General features: G+C 42.4%; 1 protein-coding gene across 1 annotated transcript in view; it reads right to left on the bottom strand.

The window, feature by feature from the left end:
- Positions 1–19,511, bottom strand: part of LOC310635764 (unconventional myosin-Ia-like) — a gene marked incomplete at its 5' end in the record, with an annotated part of 51,536 nt that extends 32,025 nt beyond the window's left edge. Inside the window, 12 exon segments of the mRNA XM_083355006.1 lie at positions 201–287; positions 2,865–2,983; positions 5,297–5,444; positions 6,507–6,610; positions 7,746–7,844; positions 9,796–9,859; positions 11,629–11,675; positions 13,979–14,026; positions 14,029–14,061; positions 16,153–16,247; positions 16,646–16,761; positions 19,392–19,511. Of these exon segments, the coding sequence (XP_083211132.1) occupies positions 201–287; positions 2,865–2,983; positions 5,297–5,444; positions 6,507–6,610; positions 7,746–7,844; positions 9,796–9,859; positions 11,629–11,675; positions 13,979–14,026; positions 14,029–14,061; positions 16,153–16,247; positions 16,646–16,761; positions 19,392–19,511 (1,080 nt within the window).
- Positions 19,512–20,049: the final 538 nt, after the last annotated feature.

Below are 20,049 nucleotides of genomic sequence, written 5' to 3'. Positions count from 1 at the left end.
ATCCTTGTCCAGCACAATGCCTCCAAGTGTTCTAGATTACAATTTGACTTAAAAGGCAATAGCTGTACCGTATTAGCTAGAAATTCTGAATGTTAGTCCTATGCCAGGTTGGTTGCTGAAAGCTCTCTCAAAAGTTCCCATTCGATTATTATGAATGGAATCTAAACATATGTTAGGAAACAGGGGTGAGATGTACTCACTTTGATGCTCTCGTTGATCCTGTTAATAAGCCAATTAAAGAGACGATTATAAATGTTCTTTGCTAGGGCATCCCGCACATAGTAGCCCTAGGAGCGAAGACAGTGATGATTAGTCATTCAGAAGCTAAAACTTAAAAAACTGTGAATTAATCCCTGCCCTGGAGCTTGGGTTAGAGCAGCGGCGTAGCGTGGGGGGTGCAGGGGGGGCGGCCGCACTGGGCGCAATATCTGGGGGGGCACGCTCGCACTCACAGCTCTCTGCCCCTGCCTGGCTCACTCACTCTCTCTCACTGCAGTGCTGGCTGTGCAAATCCGATCCGAGCCGCCGGGTCGCCGCCCACTGTGGAGGGGGGGTGCCAGGCGTGCGGTGCGGTGCGGAGAGAGAGCGAGGGACTATGTGGGGGAGGGACAGTGCAGTGGCCGCCCAGCGCAGCGCTGAGCTCGGGAGAGAACCACACCAGACCAGACCAGGCAGCAGCAAGAAGAAGCTGACAGCGGTGGCAGGTGACACAGGCCAGAGAGGAGAGAGCCAGTGGTGACAGACGCTGCAGGAGGAAAACAGATTTCAATCCATATGTAGCTGCTCCAGCTCAACATAAGTTGATGTAAGCCAGTGGGTCTAGCAACCTTTAATTTATTTATTTTTTGCTGAAAGAGTAAGGCAATAGGCATTAAGGTGAATAAACATTATGTTAAATTACTTGCCTTGCCCCAGGTGCTGACAACCCACGCTACGCCACTGGGTTAGAGTCAGGGATGTCAAGCTGCTGGCCCTCAGGCCAGTTGCCTCATACGGAGGCCGCGCCCACCCCATCTCCGGCAATGTGAAAAAAGCCACGGGTTGTGACACATTCACATGACACATGAGTATGACACCCGTGGGTTAGATTCATTCCAGATTTAAATAGTCACTGGGCTGTTCGTATTTAAACAACATTTAGAGCCATTTTAGTTCCATCTGTTATTTGCTGCATACCCACAATACTTGCAGAATCTTGATATCCATTCTTAGCATAAAGAACTATCATTCTCATAGTTTTTCAAAGCGAGATGGTGCAGCAGAGAACATATATACTTTTATACATAGAATGGATGCAAACAACTGGCATTTGGTGAGTAGAGGCAGATAAATTGATTGGTTCCCTCTTCTTTTTCTTTGCTTGCTTACGCTGTACAGCTGTTTCTATGCTGCTCTCTCTCTCTGAATTTAAGCCTGTTTACAGTTATAAAGCTGTAACAAACATTCCAATATAAACAATGTCTCAAAAGCCCCTAATACCACTGTCCATCTTATTGGGGTTCTTCTCACCAAAGGCCCTATGGAAGATCACAGTTTTCACTGCCTTCCAGGATGTAAGCAAGATAAGGGCCATGCTCATGGGTCAGCAACCCGCGGCTCCGGAGCTGCATGCGGCTCTTTGAGCCGTCTCCTGCGGCTCCCAGCCGCCCGGTACGCGCGCACCTCTTCGAATGGGCAGTGGTGCGCACGCACCTCTCCAAATGGAGAGTGGCACCGCCCGTTTGGAGAGGTGTGCGTGCACCTCTCTGAATGGGCGGAGGTGCGCACGCACCTCCCCAAACATTTGGAGAGGTGCGCGCGCACCTCCGCACGAACGGCCAGCAGCGCCGCTCTTTGGGAAAGCTGTTGCGGCACGTTTGCAGGCTGCCGAAGGTGGTAGCTCTGCAAACGGGCCGTCGCCGTCGCACAACCTGCCCTGTGAACCGCCCTGAGTCCTTACCAAGGAGAAGGGCGGTATACAAATTAAATAAAACTTAAACTTAAACTTAAACAACCGGGAACCGGTTCCATCACACATAAAAAAATGGTGACTGTGCGCGTCCGCGCATGCGCAAGAAAAACCCATTTTGCGCATGCACAAAACTTTTTTGCGCATGCGCGTGCATGGACACACGTACACGGCTCCCACTTTTTTTATGTGCGATGGAACCGGTTCCCAGTGGCTCTTTTCCTTTTTTCGGTTGCTGACCCCTGGCCATGCTGATCAGAGTGGGCCAGCTGTTCCAAAGTGAAAGGCTGGCTTTAGGCTACACTGGAAATTAAGAACAAGAAACAAAAAAACCTGGAAGACGACCATGGCAAAGCAGCATAGTTCTGTCTCTGCTCCATTTTCTTCCTTCACACTCTTCAAATTAGCTTGTCCAGCATCTAATTAATTGAACAGTTCCTGTCCCGCTAAATCAAATTCACATCAGTCAGGCTGCATTTTTCCTAAGGTCACCTAACGAAACACTCACCATACAGTGACACATATTAAAACAAAATAAAGCATATTTCAAGAGCAACATAGCAATGAAAGCTGCCCGGGCTCTCTCTCTTCAAAGATTCCTGGAATAAGTAGTCAGTCAACTTATATTAATCTGATGGTTCTACTGGAGAAGAAAAATAAATCCAAATAATAGTCTTATCTGCAAAACAATTCTTTTTGGAACACCTGAGTAACTTCAAATGCCTGGCACCCTGTTGTTTTTATATTGGAATCAATGAACCTGTGTTTGAAGTTTTGAGCTATGCCGAGTACCCTGCACACTTTTCAGCATGGAGCAGAATGATCACAACTAACAGAATTATTCCAGCTAACACTTCTGCTTGGGCACCAGCAATATTTCAGAGATCTCATGCACACAAACCTGCCCAACACTCACTTGTGAGACATTCAGGGATGTCACCACCTTATCCTGATGGGCTTCCACTGTCCGAGAAGACAAAGCTTGCTCTAGTACTGTTTCATCCAGTTGAATCAGCTGACAGATCTCTCGTACCACTGTAGAAGTAGAATACAGAGGAAACAGTACATGCAATTGTGAGTCACTGGCAAGGAAGGTTTGAAATCGTCATGAGCATGGCTTGTGATGGGTATGACCAGCAAGGATCACTTCCCACCTAAATGAGGTGGGTATATCACAGTATCCTAAGCCAGAGATCCCTAACCTTTCAGACACCAGGGACAGGTTGCGTGGAGAGAGGTTTTTTGGGGACGGGAAGGGGCATGGTTTTGTGTGTTGCCTGCATCCTGCGGATGGGGCTTCACTTGTTTGCACGGACCAGTTTCTGGCATGCTGCGGACCGGCACTTGTCCACGGACCGGGGGTTGGGGACCCCTGCCCTAAGCCGTATAACTAATTTCTCAGAACAGTTAAAACTTATGTCATCTTAGTGCAGCTAGTGGGTCTGTAACTGACGCAGTTTAAGTGCACCACAGAAACTCAGACATTGTCAAGTGCCCGGGAAATCAGGAGATTCAGGCAGTTCAAATGGGTATAAAGATTTATTGCAAGATTAAGCTCTCTACAAAAATCTGAGCTACCAACAGTCAAGGGAAATGAGCGGGAGTTAAGAAACGCATTCAAGGCAGGCTGGACTTAGATCTCTTGCGGGCACGCAGGGACTTGTGACTTATGTGTTTGACCCCTCCCTTGGGCTCAGCCTGGTCGTCTCCTACAGGCATTGTCTGATATACCAGCAGCAAACTGTTGCAGGTTTCTCTGGCTTCATCTCTACTTTACTGACTGCTGGAGGCAAGGCTGGAGAAACTCAAAAATGGATGGCACCTAAACATGCAATAGAAAATATAAATGTGGGATTTAAACATGATGAGACTACATATAAGGAAATTTTAAGTTTAGAAAGGAATGTATGGCAATTAAAGCCATGTAATATTTTAAAAGAAGAAAAGATTGTACAAACTTGGTTCCAGTATGGGCAATTACAGGCAAGATGGAAAGAGGACCAGAAAGTTGGTTTCTCGATGATTGATGTAAATTTGGTAAAACAAATTAGAGATCAAGGTCAAGCACATATAAAAAGGATATATAATGCATTGATAGAAATTGATTCAGAAATGGAACTTGTTAAAGATTGTATGATAAAGTGGGCCCAGAATTTTCAAGAAGTTATAACAATGGACACTTGGGAAAAGATTTGGGTTAGAAATGTAAAATTTACACAGGCCCAAAATTTAAGAGAGAATTTTTATAAAATGTTTTATAGGTGGCACTTAGACCCTAAAAATTAGCAAGTATGTATCCGAACTGCCAGCCCAAATGTTGGAGGTATGGTTGTGAGGATGAACGTATTTTCATATATGGTGGACTTGTAAAAAGGTTAAAGCTTTTTGGATTAAAATTTGGTGGAATATGCAAAAGATATTTAAGAAAAGGATAAAGTTTTCTCCGCAATTGTTTTATTGGGTATTATTACAGATACTACTGTTATAGATACAAAGTTGATGTTGAATTTAATTACGGCAGCGAGACTTTTAGTAGCACAATATTGGAAGAAGGAAGAATTGCCGACTATAGAAGAGTGGACTTTGAAAGTTTCTAACTTGGCGGAAATGGCAAAGATTTCAGCATATTTGAAAGATCAATCGCAACAGAGATACATTGTGGAATGGAGTAGATGGATTGAATATATTCAGAATAAATATGGGACTAAAAAGTATCATTTAGCATTTGAATAAGTAGCGGATTTTTATGACGTATAATTAGTTAGTAGTTATTTTATTAATATTTTGACTATGGAGAGTTAAAGTGTGATAGAATTTAATGTTTTATTATTGTTGTTAGCATATTTTAGATTATGTTTGTATTATTATACCCTGTATTCAGCTCTGGGAAGTCAGGGAGGGGGGAGGGGAGGGGAGGGGGGGTTGGGGAGAGGGGAGGGGGAGGAGGGGTTTTTTTGTATTCAAAAATGTATTGTAAAACTTTTCAATAAAAAAAATGGACGGCATCTATTACTTAGTCCAATTATAAAGAAGGGAAAGGAGATGTAGTTCTTTGGCTTTGAGTAGAAGAACAGGGACAATTGATCTGAAGAATACAAATGGCCTTCCTAACAGCCTTACATTATTGGCTTTTTTCCACAAGGCAGCTGATGTCTGTGCAGCTTCTGATGCAAAGCTATTTTCAAGGTAAAACCATGACGATGACCTGGCTTCTCTGTGTAGTATGCCCAGGGATGAGATTGTTAAGGCAACAGAACAACAAAGGCCAATGATCATGAAGGAACTGTTTTCAACAGATGCCATCAAGTTCTTACGTAGCCCTGCAGATGATCCTTCTCTCCTACTTACCTTTGTCACTCTGGATAACACATGCTTGTGTCCCGCCAGCTTGAAATTGCTCTCCAAATTGCACATTGCCCAGCTTGAGGATGACTGTGGTCACCTCCAGCACCTCTGTCATCTCTGAGGGTGTGAATCCAATGGCTCGCATGGCATCCTAACATTACAGAAGTTCCAGGGAAGAGCATGAACCTCAGAAAGAGCACAACTCACCTCCCTCTGCATCCAAGTAAAGCTGTATGTGCATAATAGCACTGAGATAGGAAGTCAAGTGGCATTTTCAGGGAATGCCCGAGGGCCCCATGAAAACAACACATTTAGATTGCTCAGCTGCATAGCATTCAAAAGGTTGTGAGACTAGTTGCTTTGTTTTGTGGAGGGTTATTCCTCCCTTAATTTTCTTTCATGTTGTTTTGCAGTTCCAAAGATCATTATTTCACCAGCTGGCTGGTGACTCCCTCTTTTGTGGGGGTTAGTGCAGTTTTGGCAATGCAGGAGTCCAACTTTGGATAATTACTAGCTGTTAATATCCGTGTTTTCCCCAAAATAAGACTGGGTCTTATTTTATTTTATTTTATTTTATTTTATTTGCCTCCCAAAGAGGCACCACGTCTTATTTTTTTGGGGGGGAGGGGTTGTCTTACTCCCCTCCGGCACCAACAGCCCCACCTAGCCGGCCCATTTCTTCTTGGGCCAAAGGAGCAGCTTCATGCTGCATTCCAGGCTGCATTTTGCAGTCAAGCCTTTCCGGAAGGCCTCTGCAGATGAGTACTGAGCTATGGATTCAATCCATAGCTCAGTCCTCAGCTGCAGATCTCTTGCAGAACCGAGCTATGGATTGAATCCATAGCTCGATTTTCGGCTGCAGTGGCCTTCTTGGAAAGGTCTCTGACTGCGAAATGCAGGCCTGGCTGCAGAAGACACCGCAGAAGAAGTGGGACAGCGAGGAGAGACCCGGCTGCAAGGTAAGTGCGTGCGGGGCACATGGGGCAGATCCACACACCCCACCCCTTCCCTAGCTTGATTTTTAGGTGCGTGCCTCGCCCCCAAACTAGGACTCATTTTTGGGGTAGGGCTTATATTAGGCCCACCCCAAAAAATCAAGCTAGAGCTTATATTTGGGGTAGGGCTTACTTTTGGGGAAACAGTATATGCATAGGACTTCTTTTGCTCCAGGCTTATATTATGCATTGCACAAAGAGTATAACATAACACATACCTGAACAACTTTGAAGTTGGCTGCATCATCAATGCCCTGCAGGCTTGCAGCCTCCTTGTTGAGGTAGTTATAAAGGCTGAATTTTCTTTCCAGTTTCAGCTGTTCTGTTGAAGAGAAGGAATTGTGGGAACGGAGTCCTGAGTAGTGCTCCCTCCAGTCAAGATTTTTTTTTCTTCAGATGCTATGCACGTAGTCCTCAACTTATAACAGTTCATTTAGTGACCGTTCAAAGTTAGTAAAAAAGGCACTAAAAAAGTGACATATGACCATTTCGCATACTTACAACTGTTGCAGCATCCCCAGGGTCAGGTGATCAAAATTCAGACGCTGGGCAACTAACTCATATTTACGATGGTTGTAGTGTCCTGGGGGGGGTCATGTGATCACCTGTTTTGACCTTCTGACAAGCAAAATCAATGGGGAAGCCTGATTCACTGAACAACCACATGACTAACTTAACAACTGCAGTGAGTCACTTAAGACACTCTGGCAAGAAAGGTTGTAAAATGGGGCAAAACTAACAACAAATCTCTCACTTAGCAACAGAAAATTTGGGCTCAGTTGTGGTTGTCAGTTGAGAGCTACCTCTAATGTCATTTCAGCTCTCATGTGCCAATCAGCTTCAACCTAAAGTAGACGTTCCATATCTTGCCTTTAATGTGACCTGGTATCTTGGGTCAAAAGAACTGACTTGCATAACTCCATTTACCATAATCTGATATCTTCTAGCTGTATTAGACTATAACTACCATGGCCAATTAGCATGCTGGTGGGGAAATATGATGGAGATTTTGGTACAATGTACCTGGATGGGAATGCTGCTCTGGTTACTGCTGTTCTATGTCTTCCCATCTGCTGGGAAGAAATGGTTTAGCACAGTGGCTCTCAACCTGTGGTCCACAGACCCCTGGGGGACTGCAATGTCATCACAGGGGGTCCATGAAGACTTGAAGAAATGTTATGATTTAAATCATGAGTTAAGTCTTGGGGGTCCATGGCCATAATCCATGGCCAAAAAAAGGTATTTAAAGAGGTCCGTGGTGAAGGAAAGCTTGAGAACCATTGGTTTAGCATCTTTGGCTAGCCATGCCTCAATGAGTTGAGAAGATTCAACATTTCCTGAAATTAGTTTTCCAAATTCCAGCAATAGATTGTTCCTGCATTCCCCTTATTTCAATCCCCACCACCTCCCTCTCTCTCTCATCGAAGTCACAGAGATCTCAAGTGTGAAAGACATACTGAGCAAGTGGTCTGAGCCTCCAGATAGGAGTTGGTAGAAGATGTGGAAGTTTCTCTCGCCTTTCACATGATGCACGACTCGGGATTTCTCCAGCAGGTCTGCAAGTAAACGCAAGACAAGAATGAGAAAATGAAAACACGTGGGCAAGAGTTGGGAGAATTTAAGGCCAAGTTGTTCCCTCTAGAATATGGCTAGAACATGTCCTCTATCAGCCAAGGAAGATCATGGCAGTCTCAAGTTCATTATCTACTCTGCCCCCCTTTCCTGCTTGATTCGTTCATGCTGTTATTACTCTGTGATCACTGCAATACAGGCATCTGGGCCAGGAGATTAAGTAGGCTCTGCTGTTGTTGATGTGGTGGTTTGTTTTTTTGTGTGTGTTTAAGATTTACTGTTTTAACCTTGGATGCTACAGATTTTGTGTTGTGTTGGTTTTTTTTTTAACCTCTGGATGATGTTCAGAGTTGTGACATGATAGCAATGTTCCAATGTTTGAGGGGTTGTGGTAAAGACAAGGGGGTCAACCTGTTTTCTAAAGCACCAGAAGGCAAAAAAAAAAGCAATGGTTGGAAACTAACCGAGGAGAGAAGCAACCTAGAATTAAAAAGAAATTTCCTGACAATGAGAACAATAAACCAGTGGTACGGCTTGCCTTCAGAAGTTGCGGGTGCTCCAACACTGGAGGCTTTTAAGGAAAGACTGGGCAGCCATTTGTCTGAAATGGGATAGGCTCTCCTGCTTGAGCAAGGGGTTGGATTAGAAGACCTCCAAGGTCCCTGTTATTCTGCTTCTGGGAGATGGGCAGACATATAAATTATTTAAATAAGTAAATAAGCACAGGATTAGAAAAGCTGTGGACCTCCAGATGTTGCTAAACTTTATTTCTACATTTCCAGCTTCTAGACCAGGGATAAGGAATGTTGCCAATTGCCATTTGGCAAATCTGGAGGTCAGCCTCTGCTGTAATGACACAGAATTCCTGTTATTGGCTGGCAATCGAATATATGCCCCATTAGGTAATAGCACCTTCAGAATTTCAAAGAAAAAAAAAAGCAACTTTGCTCCAGGGTTCAATAAACCATAGCAGAATGAGCCCAGAAACAATAACTAGGTCTGAAGCTAGTTTGGCACAAAACCTTTGTGTGGAGGTGGCTGCTCTCCATTTAAAAAATACATACAGATATCATTGATAGTTTATATCCTTATCTCCTATTAGCAAAGACTTCCTCTGCTAGTGGTAGCCCTTGACTTATGACCTCAACTCGGGCTAAAAAAAAAAAGTCTGTTGCCAAGTGATGGGGTTGTTAGCTGGGTCAGGACCGATTTTACAAACTTTCTCCCCTCAGTTTTTATGCAAGTCACATGGTTGTTAAGCAAATCTGGCTTCCCCCTTGATTTTGGCCAGAAGCTGGGAAGTTCATAAAGGAATCCAGGGATGCTTCAACATTTGGTGGTTGTCAAGCGCCCAAATTTTGATCATGTGACTACAGGTATGCTGCAATAGTTATAAATGCAAGGACGGGTTATGAGTGACTTTTCCCAGTACCCTTGTAGCTTTGAATGGTTGTTAAATGAATGGTCATAAGTCAAAGGCTACCTGTATGGTAAATAGCACAAGTCTGATTCTTCTTTATGGACTCGAGTTTTAGCTGTGGTGCTGGAGAAGACTCCTGCGAGTCCCTTGGACTGCAAGGCGATCAAACCGGTCAGTCCTAGAGGAGATCAACCCTGACTGCTCTTTAGAAAGCCAGATCCTGAAGTTGAAACTCAAATACTTTGGCCACCTAATGAGAAGGAAGGACTCACTGGAGAAGAGCCTAATGCTGGGAAAGGTTGAGGGCAAGAGAAGAAGGGGACGACAGAGAATGAGGTGGCTGGATGGAATCACTGAAGCAGTTGGCGTGAGCTTAAATGGACTCCAGAAGATGGTAGAGGACAGGAAGGCCTGGAGGAACGTTGTCCATGGGGTCACGATGGGTCGGAGACGACTTCGCAGCTAACAACAATAACAACCCCTTCTGTTGAAAAGATCTGGAAGATCATACTCACAATTGCTAATGACGCCACCTAGAGGATCACCTTTGAAGTCAAACTCAATATCCATGTATTTGCCCTGGAGAGAAAAAGAAACAGAGGGGCACATTTGGACCCAAATGAGAAGCCTCGAATTCCTAATAGATATGATGGTTTCCCTGCCCTTTGTTTGCTTTGAGCTAATTCAAGACATGTAGCTGGGTGCATTTAAAACTTAACTCTCTGAAAACAGACGAGTCTTGTAGTATTTGAAAAACTAATCTACTTATTACATGTGAACAAGAAATGCCTCAGCAGGTGGCAGCACCTGAATTATCTTGTTTGAGGTTGGAAGCCAAGCCAAGTCTGCTTGCATGGGAGATAACCAGGATTAGACTGTAGTCAGTCCAGCATTCTGCAAAAGACAATAGCAGCCCATTTCTGTACTGTTGCCTGGTTGTGTCGATGAACTCAGCAGGAATTGATCTTGATTGAAAGACTTTCCTACTTTAAAGCTCTGAACAGATTAGTTTTTAAGATGTCACAAGACTGTTGGTTTTTGTTGCAATGGATTGACGTATTTACTCTTCTGGAAATTGTCTGAAGTCAGTAACTAAGGTCAAATTACATGTGATATGCAGCAAGTAAAAGTTACGTGTGGGATCTACATTAGAGAATTGGCATGAGTGGGACTTAAAATAATTCTCCCTTCCTTCTTTGCTCTAAAGCAGGCATGTCAAACTCGCAATGACATGTGATGTCGTGCGACCTATTGCGACTTTTTCCCCATTGCCGGCAATGGAGTGGGTGTGGTTTTAGTATGGTGCATCTGGCCTGTGGGCCGGCAGTTTGACATGCCTGCTCTAAAGCCTCATTACTGCAATGCAATTTTGCAAATGTTGAGATGTACTGTCTTGTATATTTATTTTTATTAACCTATAGTATAAAACACAAAAATACAAAAGCAAGTAGTAGAAAACAAAGGTAAGGAGAAGGGAAAAAGAGAAATGTGGGAGGGGGAGGAGAAAAAAAAAGGCACTGACATCCATCTCCCTCTGTTGCAGTAAAATAAGGCATTAGCATCGAACTTCAACTTTTTACTTTTCTATAATAGCATAAACTAGCCATTTCTATAACAACAAGTCAATCTAATCAGTAAAACCCCAAATCTATTGTTACATATTTTCATGAGCTATAACATATCCAGTTAGAAATGCATTTAAACAATCTGGTTTTTTTTATTTCCGTAAGAACCATTTCACAGGACAATTTCATTATGTTTTATATGGGGGGCCGACTGGAGAACACAACAATGAAATGTTGCTCTACACAAGAATTATTTTGGTAGATTCCAGAAAGTGCTTACATCATCCACTCGGCTCATCTGAAGGTAAATGTTAAGTGTGATTGAGTTGTATAAATTGGGTCACAATTCTAATTCTAGATAATTCTAATCTTCTTAAAAAATATTTTGGCCTTCACAACAGCAAAAATAGAATTGTGTATCTGGAAAAGTCCAAGTAAGCTCATGTGTGAGACAGGGGAAAAAAAAGAGAATAAAAAAGCAGTTACACTGTTCCTAAAAGTAAAAAGATAAGGCGTTATAAATCTACTTCCTTCTGTGATGGGCAGAAGAATAAATTATGCAGAACATTTAATTGACCCTTATCATTTATGCAGGTTGGATCATTCAATTTTTCTTTATGCACTACTCGAGTTGCAGAATTGTGATGCAGGAACCAGGATTTGGAAAAAGACTATAAATCTAGACTTGCTCCCAAATCTAGATCTACAATTATGCATATCTTCTAAGAAATAGTAGAAGCTGTGCTAGATCCACTCAGTAGTAATTCTCCATCAAGTACTTACAAATCGGGAGGAGTTGTCATTGCGGATGGTTTTGGCATTCCCAAAGGCTGAAAGAAGAGAAAATAAACTGCACTTTTCCCTAGGAATAATCTTGTAGGCTAGCCTATCTGTTTCATCATGCCGTTATAAAGCCTTGGGGTAAGATAAGGGAGGCAATATACTGGTAAATATAGACCAGGGGTCCCCCAAATGCTCATCTCATTGACTCTTTTATTAAGTTTCAGATTGTTCATTGACCCCCAAACATTCATTATATGAAAATAATTTAATAAATATTGCTTTAATTAATAGTACTATGAATAAGAACAATAACAACAATGAAGAGGCCCTTTGACAGTCAATATTGAGCATTTTGGAGAACCCTGGTAAAATATAGGCCAACAATAAGAAAAACAACTATCAGTGCATCAGTTTTTCGCCACTTGGTGCCTCCAAATGTATTAGGCCACCATTATAGCCAATGAGCACAGGGGAGAACACCAACCAACAGGTTCACAATATTTCAGGAAAAGTTGGAAAAGGTCAGTTCGCCACAGCCAACTTACCAGGGCCATCTTACCACAGGACAACTCACTACAGCCAATTTGCTGTGGGAAAACTCACCACAGACAATTCCACGCAGGATAACTCAATGTGATTATCTGCCACTGTTTCTTTGACATTATTTCCATTGATAAAAATGGAATTTTCCATGATGAGTTGTCCCATGGTGAGTTGGTCACGGGAGTCTTTCAGTCTTTCTTATTGTAAAAGAACTATATAAATATCCCAGTGCTCCCAGGATTGTAAAAACAAAACACAAAAAAGTGAAGGGAATTTCTTTTAAACTTGTTTTTAATCCTTCTTAGCCCAGAGCCTTCTATGAGTGAGCAGCTTTATATATATATACATATAATCTTATCAAGGAATATATATATATATATATATATATATATATATATATATATATATATATATATATATATATATATATATATATATATATATATATATATATATATATATATATATATATATATATTTGTTTTCTGAGGTTTTCGCGGGTGCCTGTATGTGGATCCTTGGTTTTTCGGGTTTTTCCCCGCGTAGAACTAAAGGTGTAGGCGCAACGTTTCGACGGAATCCCATCCGTCATCATCAGGCTGGTGGCTTTAGCTTCCTTCTTCTGGGAGAAGCATGTGGCTGTTTGTTCCTCTTTTTTAAACTGCCAGAGGGGGTGTGTTCTGTGGAGGTGTGCTCTGATTGGGTAGGGGACCAAGTGTGTTCTGATTGGGTGGGAGTGTGTTTTGAATGGTGGGTGTGTTCTGATTGGGTGGGGGGGTGTTCTGAGTGGATGGGCTGGTCTCAGCTGCCAGCTCCAGACCTGAGCTGGTGAGTTGTGCTGCTTTTGTTCGGCTTCGTGTTTGTGGTGGTGCCATGTTTTTATAGTGGGTGTCAGTTTGCTTATTGTGTGGTTTGGAGGGGTTTAAAGTGGCTGATGTTGCAGCTGTAGTTAGGTTTCTGTTTTGTGGTTGTGCCTCATTGTCATTGTGGGTTCGGATTTGCTTTTTGAATGGTTGTGTGGTGGTGATGTCATGTGATGTTATCATGAGTTTGGGTCTGGTATCATTCTTGGTGGTTGGGCCTCGTCTGTCAATCAAGGCGGGTTTCCTTCCGCGGGGAAAAACCCGAAAAACCAAGGATCTATCTATCTATCTATCTATCTATCTATCTATCTATCTATCTATCTATCTATCTATCTATCTATCTATCTATCTATATATGATATTGGACAATACAATATAGGAGATAATATATATTGAATTAAGATAAAACCATAATAAAATCATCATAATACGGAGCCATATAATTGTAATGGGATAGATGTCACAGCTTGATATCTAAGGAAACTAACCATCTAAGTGTTTTTGGTGCAGCTGCAGTGAGGTCATCCCAGGTGCCCTTAAATTTCCTGAGGGGACATTATAGTTTGTTCCAGTACACCACGGTGGCATTGCAAGCTCTGGGCCATTCCCCATTTAAGGAATCATGCCAGTGGTAAGTTAGGGATTGCCGGTACGGGCAGCAAATTTTTTACAGTACTGGTATATTTTTTGCCAGGTCAAGAGCTGAGTTCTTTGACTAAGCTGTGAATAAAAACTCAAACAACCACTCCTTATAAACACTGCAAATGCACTGTAGATGCTCAACTGGGAGATCTGCACTTTCTCAGCAGCAAAATACTGTTTTTGCATTATGGGGAAATGTTATAATATACGTAATTGCCCATTGAATGCCTATAAGTACTGATCAGCTCCTATAGAATCGACCCCTCCCTTTCCTATCCCTTACAAAGGCTGCAAGTACATACCTTCCAGGACAGGATTTGACTGTAGCAGCTGTTCCTTAACACGATTCCAGCTGCCACATAGGACATGACTAACTTGCTGGCCTCTAATGAAGAAAAAGTGTGATCAGCATAGAATCAGGAAGAGAGTACAGGATTTGGTAGGGATATTTTAAAAAGACCCAGTTTTGGTGTGGTGGATAAGACATAAGTCTAGAAATCAGAAGGCAATGAGATCTAGTCCTTCCCTAGGCATATGGCCAGCTGGGTCACTCTTAGCCCCAAAAAGGAGGCAAGTGCATGTCACTGCCAAAAAAATAGTTCAGGGACTCATCCAGGTAGTCACCATGACTGTCTGAAAGGGACAAAAAAAAGGGGGAAGGGGCATACATAATCCTCTCCAAGTCCCTTCTCGGGAAAAATCCTCAGTAGGAATCCACTAGTAAACAATCCCTAATGTAGGCGGCTATCAAGTCCCAGAGAACATTTAACACCTCTGAAAAGAGACTACAGTTTGGGACAGGCTGTCCCACTGCTTAAGCCCTCTTAAATCATGAGGAAATTCTCCAAAGATGCTTTTCCACAAGGCAACTGGACTTTCTTGATTTGTTTTTTTTCCTTTGAAGATGTTTCTCTTCTCATCCAAGAACCTTCTTCAGCTCTGACTGGAGAGCGGGGAATGGAAGAATGCATACTCCTTGCAGACAGCTGGTCGTTTGCATTCCTTTAGAGAGTCATTGATGCCACCGGGAGGTTTATCTGTGTCCTCAGGGTCACCTGAGTAGTGCAAATGGGTGCAGAGCCTACTTGGAACTGCTGAAAGGACTGTGTTGTAGACTGTAGATAGGTGATGTCGTATCTCTCCCCCCTCTGTTGAGAGAGGGCTGTTCAGCTTTGACATAGATGGCCTCTTTGACCCCTCTTTCAAACCAGCAGCCCTCTCTGTCTAAAATGTGAACTTTGCTGTCTTCTAAAGAGTGGACTTTGTCTTTTAAATGCAGATGGACTGCTGAATCTTGTCCTGATGGGTTTGTTCTCCTGTGTTATGCCATGCATTTATAAAATGGTTGTTTAGTTTCCCCAATGTACATTAGATGACTATTCCCCAATAATCATCTGGGTTCAGGATGACTATGCATCTTCCTTTATCAGCTGGCCAAGATGGTGATATTTGGGTCTCTTCCTAGGGATGTCACTGCTCTCCTTTCTTGGATTATAAGGTTGGAAGGGGGTGCTTTGGCACTGGCGAGGGCTGCTATGGCCTGGATGACTGAGAATCTCCATAGACGTGAAGAAATTCCTCCTTGTGATTATAGAATGCATTTAGAACTTCCTTCTGAATTATTTGTAGGCATCTGGTTTATGATATTTAGGAAGGAGAGAGGGCAAATGTATTATATCACGCCATGCAATCAGGAATATATTCCTCATGGAGGAATGATTTGCATGTAATTTGCCACCGAAGCAGTATCAATCACTAGACTAGAGGAACTCTCTCCAGCCTGATAGTCTCAAATTGGTCGTACTGCTACTTATATCATCCTAAGGAAGGGAGCCAATAGGATTTTGCTGACTGGTATGAGGAGTATTCTAGCTCAATACAACTCAGGCTGTGGAAGTTTGCTTAAATAGCTTAAATTTATAGACATCTGGCGGTGCTACTAAACTAATTCTAATGAACCACTTTGCCCCTGCATTCCCCCTCCTGCTTCTATATTCTGCTTCATTGATTTGAGAAAGCTCATATTAAGATGTATTTATTTATTTAAAGAGACCACTGCAAGAGTGGTCCGTTCCCATGCTATTTAGATTACGTTTGAAAAATGTATCGATCCCTGCTCATCTCTGAGTGCCTCATATACACAGCTCCTAACACTAGCAAGAAAAAGGACAGAAGAAGCAGAATTGCAAATGTTAGGCAAAGTTATCAGAACATCCTCCCCCCACCACAGACAACAGGATAAGAATGGGATAAGATGGCTGCACAATGAATCGTCTTGCTTTGAAGACTTTCCAAAGCTTTTTTGGTGTCTTCAGTTGCATTCCTTAGCTATCCCTGCAGTGATCAACTCAAAGCATGGGAGACCATGTTTTCTCCTGTCCCTTCCAAACTCCTCCAAGCTTGGCTAAGAGTTGCCTTTTGTCAATGCTTTCTTTTCTCTATGCCCTTCTTAAGAAACCCAGGAATCCTCACTCACCTGTTTTGCCGGCCCCACTCTCACCAGTGATAAGGATGCATTGATCTTTGTCTTGATCCTTCAATGAGTGGTAAGCATCATCAGCAATGGCATAACTGGGCAAACACAGGGAGAAGAGTGAGGAGAGTTGTTGCTTTGGATTCCCCCCAGGACTGCCTTCTCTCTCTCTCTCTTTCTCTCTCTCTCTCTCTCTCTCTCTCTCTCTCTCTCTCTCTCTCTCTCTCTCTCTCTCTCTCTCTCTCTCTCTCTCTCTATCTCTCTCTCTCTCTCTTATCTCTCTCTCTCTCTCTCCCTCCCTCCCTCCCTCCCTCTCTCTCCCTCCCTCTCTCTCTTATATCTCTCTCTTTTTTTTCTCCCTCCCTCCCTCTCTCTCTCTCTCTCTCTCCCTCCCTCCCTCTCTCTCTCTCTTTCTCTCTCTCTCTTTCTTCCCCTGGAATCCATTCCTGAGAGTTACTGGGTTTGATAATTCCCACCCCATTAGCATCTCACTTACATGTGAGGTTTGACAGCGAAGAAGTTGCAGTTCCTATACTCCTCCACTATTTTTGCTGAGTAAATGGGCAGTGGCTGATATGGGTTTAGTGAGATCACCACGTTCCCAATGTAGGTCTGTAAGGCAGAAATAGGTTGTTCACATTAGCAAGATGGCAGTGCTCAGGCTGTAGGAGAAAGAGTCAAAGGTTGGACCTGCCCCTTCAGTTCACCACTGCCATCTGCTTCTATTTCTATTTCCTACTCTGGTTCAGGAAGACCGGAGAATTAGGAGGCATGGTCTCTTTGCTCACCGGTTTTGCTCGCTGTTGCAGTGCCTCAGGGTTACGTGATCACTCTCTGACCAGCAAAATCAATGGGGAAGCCAGATCTACTTAACAACCCATGCTACTCTAACAAATGCAGTGATTCACTTAACAAGAAAGGTCGTAAAAATGGGGCAAAACTCACTTAACAACTTAGCAATGGAAATTTTGGGTTCTGTTGTGGTTGTAAGTCAAGGACTACCTGTACTATAGTGGAGGAATCTGATTAAGTGGGACACTTGCTTATAATCTGGAGCCCGAGGAGGGAGAGACTGCATTTCAGAGAAGCAAGAGACAGCAAACATTTAGATAGTTTGGTTGGGAGAAAAAAGGATCAAGTCAGCTCCTCCTCTAAGTTCTCAGAATATGTTTTTAATGATACAAGCAGTTTGCTTTAGTCTGTCAAGATTTCTGTCTATGAGGAACAATATGAAATTCAGCATGTCTTGGCTTCAGAATTTGCCCTATTTAACAGGCCTTTCCCTTATTGCCTTTTCCCCCGGCTCCTTCACTTCCCCCATCTTCCCTCCACTCCAACTTGTCTGATACAGTAAGTCGTGATTCTAGAAGAATAAATTCTCATGCTACTTGATCAATGGACACTGTGCAGCTATTCCAACTTTTGTTATGCTAAAGAAAAAAATAAACACAGGAAGACTCCAAAGAGAGGATTATTTCATCTGGTAAAAAGCAAAGATTCCAATCTAAAGCAAACTACTTGAATCAAGCTCAACCCTTGATAGAATAGAATAGAATAGAATAGAATAGAATAGAATAGAATAGAATAGAATAGAATAGAATAGAATAGAATAGAATAGAATAGAATAGAATAGAATAGAATAGAATAGAATAGAATAGAATAGAATAAAGCTGGAAGGGACCTTGGAGGTCTTCTAGTCCTATAGACAAAATATTTTTTTCTGCAAGAGTATGCAACTGTTTTGCCCAGGTCCCTTTCTGAGATTTAATCCCCCAATTTCCCAGTCTAATCAGGTGGTCTCCCATACAAGTATGAGTCAAGTCACACTCTGGTTACTATTGTGGTTACTATTGTGGGGTTGTTGTTGTTTGCTTTGGGGTTTGTTTGTTTTTTTGAGATCAACAAAGCTTGGCTGGGTGCTGCTACCTGCCATGAATGAAATGCGGCAATTAGATTCAGTCCCCCCCTCCCCCAATGATCTCCTGTGCTAAGCACAGTTAAATCTGGATGTAATGTAATGGATGAAAGGAATAAACTCCTGTGGGTTGGGCCCTCTTTATTTCAAATCCCTTATTAAATATTTGTGTACTCTGTATACGAACAAATGGCAAGGCTACAAGGAACAAATTATTAATACTTAGGAGGTACAAGCAAGTTAACTTGAAAGTTTCCATTAATTTTTGCATTGCTATTAGTTCTTCTCTGCTGACTATGCATTGTATTCTCTTGGCTTTCAAAGCAGAATTTATTAATAAACAAGAGACCATGAAAAATACAAATATTATTAGGTCAGAACCCCATTAATGTTTCCTAGGTTGAACACACAATGCCGAGGTACTTCTGAGTAGACTGTGCACAAAAGCTAATTTTGTGCAGTGGTGAAAGTGCTGGTTTGGGAACCAGGAGATGGTGACTTGTAAGCTTCCCTTAGGCATGAAAATTGGTTGGGTGATTTGGGGTTCTCTCTCAGCCCAGCCCACATCAAAGGTTGTGGCTGTGGGGAAAATAGGAGACAGGAACATTGGATATATTCACTATCTTGAGTTATATCTAGAAAAGGCAGGATAGAAATCTAAGAATATTGTAAGGATCACCTTGGATGCAATCCCCAGACTTTTGAAGCACCATTTCAACACCATCAGCATTGACAAAATCAACACCCATCAATTGCAGAAGGCAACTTTATCTTTAACACCATCTAACAAAATATCTGCCTATCCCAAGTCTTGGGAAGGATTCAGTAGATAGATAAAAATGCTCAAACCAGTCTAAATACCTGGCTGACTATGCGACCAAAATATTATTATTATCATCATCATCATCATCATCATCATTTCAATTTTGAGAGGTGGCTGCTCTCAAAATGGAAGATTTCCTCCATCTGAAGAATGGCCTGGTTTAATCAGAGGAAGTTGTCCATCCACAATAAGGAACAGAAGATACATGGGTCATCTTCCTGTTGAGATGTCCTGCTTTCCTTTTATAGCATTTTTTTTCATTTTGCAGCAATGCATAATAATCAACATATGAAGATATTTATGAAAATCTTTTGGCCCTTTGTGCTGGTTGCATTCTTTCTTTTTTTCCCTTTCTAGGATAGCAGTGGTGGTTGTGATGGTGTAAGTAGCTGCTTCGATTGCATGTATCATAGCAGATCTTTGCAGGTTCCAATCTTTTTGACCCTAAAAATGAAAAGGTTCCCAGATCTGTTATTCTCTGTATCCCTCCCCATCCCCACTTACATAGATTTCTTGATGTTCAAAGCGTTTCTTCAAGTTCTGCATCAATGTGTCTTCAGTTAGAGGCTCCAACAGCACCAGGTCTCCCACACCAACAGAGTCAAGAACTGCCATGCTCTCCATGGTTGCAGGAACAGCAGGGATTCCAAACTAACCTGCAAGTGAATGAGTCACGGGTTAAATCCAGATGCTTTTGGCACACAGTCAAGAGTAGGGTTCTTCAAACTTGGCCCTTTTATGACTTGTGGACTTCAACTCCCAGAATTCTTCAGCCAGGCATGATGGCTGAGGAATTCTGGGAGTTGAAGTCCACAGATCATAAAAGGGCCACGTTTGAAGACCCCTGATCAAGAGCTTTTCACACAATGGCTAGTGAAAAACAGTTGCAGACTCTTGGTTCATTCTTGGCACCAGTGACAATCCATAGAGAATAAAGTGCAACAAAAAATAAAGCATAATGCCCAGGGCGAGTTTCACAACAGTAGAAATAATTAAATAATTAACATTATCTAGATCACTGCTTGACTGACTGTGCAATTTAGAAAATGGATGTTTTGGAGAAGGTTCCTAGCATGGACAACCAAGAAAACAAACTGATGGACCATCAAACAACAAATCAATCCAGAATTCTCTTGAGGCATAAATGATCAGTTCAAATGAT

Source organism: Vipera ursinii, assembly GCF_947247035.1.
Source record: "Vipera ursinii genome assembly, chromosome: 2".
NCBI classification, from domain to species: Eukaryota; Metazoa; Chordata; class Lepidosauria; order Squamata; family Viperidae; genus Vipera; species Vipera ursinii.
The sequence above is the reverse complement of the archived record's forward strand: the minus strand, read 5'-3'. Positions and strand labels throughout refer to the sequence as shown.